We start from the raw sequence: 7,536 nt of genomic DNA, 5'->3' as shown, positions 1-7,536 counted from the left end.
TAGATACAATAGATCAGTGTAAATAAGTAACTATAACACATCACAATAACAAGCATTACATCATTGCATAACCAATCGACAACATGATCTTAAGACTTACGTTAAATTTATCTAGTTATAATGTTCTTTCAATAATAAAAAGAGTATAGTAAAAATTATTATTAAGGTGGTGGACACCTCACCTAACAAATAAATCAGTTATTGGCTCTTTCTTCATATTAGCCACACTTATATTGCACTGGTTCCTTTTACCTATTTGAATGTGTTATATCTATGTTTCGATTCTTAGACTTCACGAATGAATATAACATGATAACTCTATTTATTTTAATAAGAACTTTCAAGTGTCTTCATTTTCTACTAGATATAGATTTTAAGCATATGAATCTAGGAATACTTCATGCTTATAAAACTTTTTAATATAAGTTATAATGAATGAACTCAGTAATTAGTTGCAACCAACGTATGTTCGCATGGGAGACTGATAATATCAAACTTCATATATGTAAATGTCTGCTCCCTTAAATCAACATCAATTTCAAGATAATTGTTAAGGGCATGCAGTTCAATTTGACTTACTAATTAGTTATATAATAAAACTTTAAGTTTTTTATAGGAACTTTCCTAATTTTTTTGTTGATATAGTTTTTGTATTTGGTGCAATGATGCATATATATATATATATATATTCAAACTAGAGCGTCAATCCCACAACGTAGCTGAATCCCTATGACAAAATTCATTCATCGATCTTGTAGCGCATCAAATCCTGTGCGTGATTATATATATAATCAATAACATGCCTAATATGTTCGACGAGGCTTTTGCTCAGTTCAACTCATAAAGAAAATAAGCTCAAAATAATTAGTTAAAATTATCTCAATTATTTAATGAAAGAATCTAATATAAATTTCTTAATAAGTCAAATAAGAACTATTATTGAACCAAGAGCTGTTTTTAAGAGGCATATGAGCAACCAATTGAGCATTTTCTTGACTAATTTATAGGCAAACAATTTAGCCATCAGCTTGATTGTTTCGTTTCATTTCAATTTTTTTTGCCCCCATCACTGTTATGTGCTGGCCTGGTTTTTAATTTGTTGCTTGGCCTTCAATGCCAACTGAAATAGATTAAGTAACAACAAAAGCTGCAATGATCGATTTGCGTACTAACCAGAAAAAAAAAAAAAAGTGAAACAGATTTTTTACTTTAAGAATCAATAAAAAAAGTTGTCCTAAACAAAACCTTTATTAGATGCAAACTTTGAACATATTTAAGTTGCGTGCACGCGAGCAAGCAAGAAATTAACTCAATAGATGATTCTGATGGACAAGAGAATCTTGAGCTAAGACATCCCTTCCTCTTTTCTTGTATTATAGATAATTTAAATTAGCCATTATCAAGAAAAAAAAAATATGAGAAATCAGGGCATGTTTTTACTAAGCTCAGCAATAAATGAGTTTTTTTTTTCGCGCTTTGCTACTTAATAGTTGGAGTTTTATAAGAGACTCAAAAGCTAAGCGCGCTTGTAAAGGAGCACTCCTAGGATGGGCTACCTCCTCAGAAGTTACACAAATGGCAAATAACTGTGAGACATTAAGCCAAAGCGAATAATATCTCGATAATTGAAAATTTGTTCTGTTATATTTGAATGACTTAAATTTTAACTTGATTATTATCTAAATAAATACAAACTATTCACGATTGATTGGCAGTCATATGTATTTACACTTCATACTTTTTTTTTTCTATTTTGCCCAAGAAAAGAAGTCACTACGATATAATTTTGAAGAGCACGAAAGCAAGCAAGTCAAGTTATCTAAAATTTTTATTTTTATTTAAAAATTTTTTTGGAAACCCCACAGAATGAGCCTACGCATTAATACCTAATAAGAGTTACAAGTCCTTAAAGGTCTTCAAGCCCTCTAGAAATACAACAATTGAATGAAAATCTATGGGCCACGAGAACCAACAAAATACACAAAGAAAACCAAAACAAAATCTAAAGAAAAAACAACAATAGGAGCCCTCGAACATCCAGCATCTGATCCACCAAAAGGCTCCATCTGTAGCAACAACAACAACAACAACACAAAAACAATGCCAAAACCACAGGCATAAAATCCCACAAACAAAACCAGAGCACAACGAATGGTCTCCACCAAGAGCAGCCATAATGCCCGAGACTAAAGTGAATAAATACCTGCAAGGACAAGCAAAACCAAAGAGCAAGAGGGGAACCCCACAACCACTTACCACCAAACAAAGGTGCCAACAACAATGCCGCCAATTCCGCAAAGAACAAAACATAGAACTACCTTCTACATTTCCTCCTACAACACTTACGACCACGGGAAAGAGCTTTCTTCGTAACCTTACAAACATCTAACCCATACAATTCCTTGAGAGAGTCTAACTTATGAAGTTATCTCAAATGTTATTCTGCTTGGATCATTAAGTAAATGTGCCAAAATTTTCATTTTGTGCTCGACTTGTTAACTAAGTTCTTGTTCATATTTTACTTATTAAATATTAGGAGCTCATGAAAATTAATTGAATTGGAACTAGTCATCAAATCAAATTCCAACAATGTGCTTCTTTAACTACCATATTCTCCAAACACTGACCAATAAAATAGCCACCACATAATTTAAAAACATTATTTCTTTAGTCATACTCTCCAAATTTTATATTAATGCATTAATAATTTGCTAAAAATGTGATTGAAGCTTCTAATCACTTAATCTTAAACAATATGGTATTTATAAAGAAATTTATTATTAAATTTACTGAAAATAAAAAAATATTAATATTATTTTAAAAGGCCTATTTTATTTTATATAACTTTCATAAATAAATAAATATATTAATAAATTAATAAATTTGATATAATTTATAAAAATATAAAAATAAATATTTTATAAATAAATACATAAAAACTCTGTGGTGAATTTGTAAAATGACATTACAAATTTCATAATGGTGATTGTTTAACCTATCAATTATTTTACAAATTTTGATTTAAACAGTTCAATTACTTGAGATGACTCTCGCCAACTACAGCAACCACCTTACAGGCCAAAGCTCATGATTGCCTCTTCAGCCTTCGAACGCAAGCGACGGCAACCCGTCAACTGCTTCACCGCCTCTCCCTTTCTCTCGAAACCCTAATCTTTCCCCTCTTCTGTCTCCTCTAAATGAGATCCATAGCCCAACCCCCAACCACTTCACGATACCCTGATACAGGTTGGTTAAGATGGCCGCCGGCGATTTCCTGGCCGCCGCTATTGCCTTCGCGGCGGCGGTATCAACTGCGAGTGGGCAGTTCGATAGCTGCACCTCCGATGTGGCCATTCTTCTCCCTTTTCCGTTCAATGCCTCTGTCTTCACCTGCCGCCCCATTTGGAACAGCTTCATCCTCAGGGTAATCTCCTCAGCACGTAGCTAGGGCTGTAAATGTTTGAAGCTTTAATCAAATTTAGCTAATTCTATGTTTGATACTAATGATTTAAACATATAGGGGCTGTTTGGTATAGGGTTGGATTCAATGATTTATTAAATCCGGATTTCCAGGATTTAGTAAAGCCTAGGCTCATAAATCCTGAAAAGTGTTTGGTATGACAAATTTTAAATCCCGTTAAATTCAGAGAAGTTGTTTGGCAACTGATTACAGAGGGGGCGCCACCGGAAGAAGTAAATCCAAATAGGAATGTGATTATGATTTAGACGGATTTACCGGATTTATGCCGTATGGATTTGCTGGATTTATAATGGTGAGGATTGAGTTTGGCTGGATTTACGCTAAATCCTACTAAAATCGACGGACAAATCCGATACCAAACACCCCCATAGGATTCTTATCTGTAACTAAATTTATAGATTTTAATAAAAGTTTATGTAATTTACTCCCTAATTCAAAGCAAAAACGCTGCAGTATTCCCAGAGTCAAGGTAACATTTTGAGTATTGTGCTCTCTGCTCCCTACACCTCTGGCTGGGTTGGTATGGGATTTTCGAATGATGGATTGATGGTTGGCTCAAGTGCGATGGTTGGATGGATTGGAAGAGCAGGCAAAGCACATATCAGACAGTTCTACCTGCGCGGCCAGTCCAGTTCTCAGGTTATTGTAAATGAGGGCCGTTTGTTGCGAAGTGGTGTTAAGCCTGCTGTTCTTCTTTACGGTTCAAGCATATATTTGGCGTTTCAGTTGAAATTTTTAGCTCCTGTTGCTGAGAAGAAGCTCCTCTTTGCCTTTTCAACTGAAACTCCAAATGGTTTCCACCTCACAAAGCATGATGATAAAGTCTCCATTACCTTCGACTTCTCAGCAGGTTTGTCCCTTTCCTCAAATACAATCTGTCAAGTTTTCACCACTAAATAATTGCTTATGAGACTGTTTTTTAGGTGATTACTTGCATATCATAAAATTCTTATATGTTTATATATCTAACATTTAAATTTTTACATTTATTTTTATAGCACTATATCAATTTTAATTTATTTAAAGTAAAATATTCTTTTTCATTGATGTGATTTAGACATTAATGATGTATATGAGCAATTATAAAAAAATTAGAAATTAGATATGTAAATACATAAGAATTTTATGATATGCATGCAAATCTTCTTTTTTTCTTAAAATTTGAAATTTACAATTTGCTGTCATACGAATTAGTTTTGCTTCTTTCTTTTGGAAGAAGCTAAATTGCAAGTAAGACAACTTTGAAATATAATTTTGCTCCTCTTATGCCGTTTATGATGTTAAGGATATGCGGCAATGATCAAACAGTTATCTAATTAATCAATTCACAAAAAAAGGTACTTGAAGCCATAGCCCTATAGTTGGGGGCAAATTATTACGTGCGGCGTCCGGATTCGCCTCCAAACAGTCTGAAAATCGCACGTAATAATTTGCCGTATTTGGGGACCCAGCTTCTCATAGTGGTGGTGGCACTCTTTCGAGGGCACTAACCCACCTAATTTCTAACAAATTGCCCATATGGCTCAAATATATGGCATGTAAACTCAACTATTAGATCAAATATTTGAATAATTTTAAAATTAAATTCATTAACCTAAAATGAATTAAGATTTCAAAATAGTTAAAATTAAATTTAAATTTAAGAGTGATATATATAATATGATGATTAAATAGTAAATAAATAGTTGTAGTTTTTAAAAATTAAAAATGTTGTGCCACATAAAGTTTAAATTAAAATTGTGTCAGGTATCATGTGATGGTGTTAATTCCTGGTCTCATATCCACTAGTACAGTACATAAAATATATATAAACTGTATAATGTTACAGGGATGTGTCAACTGACCCTATGTGGACGGCCACAGAGCTAGTTATGCGACCAAAATAATCATCAATGAAACATATTATATGTTATGAAACAACATGTGGTACTCCGATCCTTTAAATGGATAAAAAAATAATATTATTAAATTAAAAAGAGAGGGTATTATGGTTTTCTCTGACTACTTTTTCCATGTAGGATGTATCTCTTTGTGAGAAGAGATTATTACGTGCGGAGATCGGAAACATAGAACCATCATGTTTTGTTTATGTGAACAGTAAAAAGCATTGCGGTAAACAATAAAAGTACATTGATGAATAGTAATTGTGAGTTCATCATTGCGCTTTTAATGTTTACAAAGATAAATCTGGACTGTTCTCTATGTCCAGTCTCTGTACTTAATAATCTCTCCCTTGTGAGGTGGGAAGCTTACCAGAATCCCATTCTTTTCTCAAAGGAAAGCCACATGGATGCGATTGGACCCTATATAGTGGCTTTTTGACAAGGAACACATTTCCAAGATAGCTTTTGAAAAGAGATAGTTGGGAAGTATCTATAGCTAGAAATGAGCTGAATAGTTGAATACCATCAAAGAACATCTTAAGTATATATTAAAATTATGATAGGATTTAATGAATAATATAGAAAAACTTGCTCATAATTGGCATGCAAACCAGCCTATTTTGTGCCCTATTTCATTTTGCAAATACTTTTCTAGTCTCTTAAAAATATGTATATCTGTGCTACAGGATCTTCATCTGGCTCCTCATATCCCTACAAACTAAAAAGGAATCATGGTGCATTAGCTATATTTGGCTGGGGTGTATTGCTACCTATTGGCGCAATAATTGCAAGATATTGCAAAGAGTGGGATCTCCTATGGTTTGAACTTCATTTAGCATTTCAGTTTGCTGGATTTCTCTTTGGGCTTGCTGCTGTGGTTACTGGAATTTCACTGTACAACAAAATACATGCAGATGTCAGAGTGCACCGAGGAATCGGCATCTTTCTCCTTGTACTCGGTATCCTTCAGGTCTGTTTAAACGGCTTTCTCTTACAATTCCTGACATTTAACTTCAAACTATTTAGATACTCTCTATTTCGTCCTTTTTCTTTTATCTTATCACAGAGAGATACAATAACGCCTAAATTGCCATTTATGCTCTCTAGCCAGATCATCATATATTACAAATAACTTTTTCATAGACTTAGGCTCTGTTTGGGACGGCTTTTTTGCTTCTTCTTAAAGCCGCTTTCTAGTACTAGAAAGTGGCTTTAAGAACCAGTAAAAAAGCCGTTCCAAACAGATCCTTAAGCTTATATAATTTGTTTACATTCTTATATTCGTCTAATTAAAATTGATCACCTACCACACAGATTCTTGCATTTTTTGTTCGCCCCGACAAAGACTCGAAGATCCGCAGATACTGGAATTGGTACCACCATTGGGTTGGGAGACTTTTACTCTTCTTTTCAGCAATCAATATTATTCTTGGCATCAAAGTTGGTGAAGCAGGAACTCCCTGGAAGGTTGGATATGGCATTAACCTCACGATCATCTTATTAGCTTGCATTTTTGGAGAGATCATGTTATGGGGTAGATTATCAAAGAAAACTATAGCTGATCCACCTTCTTAATGTTGCAGAGCTTTGAAAGCAAGGTAGATGATTCTTCTTTGTCACAATTTGCTTTAGATCAGTATTGAACAATCTACACAAATGATCTTTTTCTGCTTTCTTTGTCTCTGTAATTATGGTGTGGTGACCTCCGATTGAGAAAGTTATGATGGATATCACTGTTTGTCTCTTTCTTAAAGCATATTTTTTCATTGATCATTTCAGTTCTTGTAACTTCATTTATGTTTTGTTTGGGATAATTTCGTTACTGTTTACTAAAATAATTTTTTAGTACAAAAGTTTATAACTCAAAAAATTTTTGTATTAAAAAGTTGTTTTAAAAAGCAGTAAGAAAGTTGTCCCAAACAAAATCTTAACTAGATTGAATAGCTTTATATTCTGCTATATTTTGATTTTGGTTGGACCTTTTTTTGTTGTAAATGTCTTAAAATTATATCAATGTTTTCTAGTACAATTTACATTAGAATAGGCTTTCAAATCATTAAATATTTTGAGATTTTTGTTGCATATGAAGACTTTGTATTCCATTAATTTCAAATAAATTTAATTATTTTCAAGCTCATCTTGATATATTTATCAAATTTTCTTAATTAATTT

General features: G+C 33.1%; 1 protein-coding gene across 1 annotated transcript; it reads left to right on the top strand.

The window, feature by feature from the left end:
• Positions 1–3,053: 3,053 nt before the first annotated feature.
• On the top strand, positions 3,054–7,145 carry LOC110103845 (cytochrome b561 and DOMON domain-containing protein At3g61750). Its single transcript, XM_020832706.2, has 4 exons — positions 3,054–3,424; positions 3,935–4,331; positions 6,051–6,334; positions 6,679–7,145. Exons 1-4 carry the CDS (start codon positions 3,257–3,259, stop codon positions 6,937–6,939), a joined length of 1,110 nt encoding a protein of 369 aa, XP_020688365.1. The 5' UTR covers positions 3,054–3,256; the 3' UTR covers positions 6,940–7,145.
• Positions 7,146–7,536: the final 391 nt, after the last annotated feature.

Source organism: Dendrobium catenatum, unplaced genomic scaffold (genome assembly GCF_001605985.2).
Source record: "Dendrobium catenatum unplaced genomic scaffold, ASM160598v2 fragScaff_scaffold_1211, whole genome shotgun sequence".
NCBI classification, from domain to species: Eukaryota; Viridiplantae; Streptophyta; class Magnoliopsida; order Asparagales; family Orchidaceae; genus Dendrobium; species Dendrobium catenatum.
Note: the sequence above shows the minus strand (reverse complement) of the source record. Positions and strands in the feature narration are given on the sequence as shown.

Coding starts and splice junctions, on each gene's coding strand:
- LOC110103845 (XM_020832706.2), top strand. CDS start 3,257: ATGGCCGCCGGCGATTTCCTGGCCGCCGCTATTGCCTTCGCGGCGGCG. Junction 3,425..3,934: donor GGAACAGCTTCATCCTCAGG/GTAATCTCCTCA, acceptor AAAACGCTGCAG/TATTCCCAGAGTCAAGGTAA. Junction 6,335..6,678: donor TTGTACTCGGTATCCTTCAG/GTCTGTTTAAAC, acceptor CCTACCACACAG/ATTCTTGCATTTTTTGTTCG.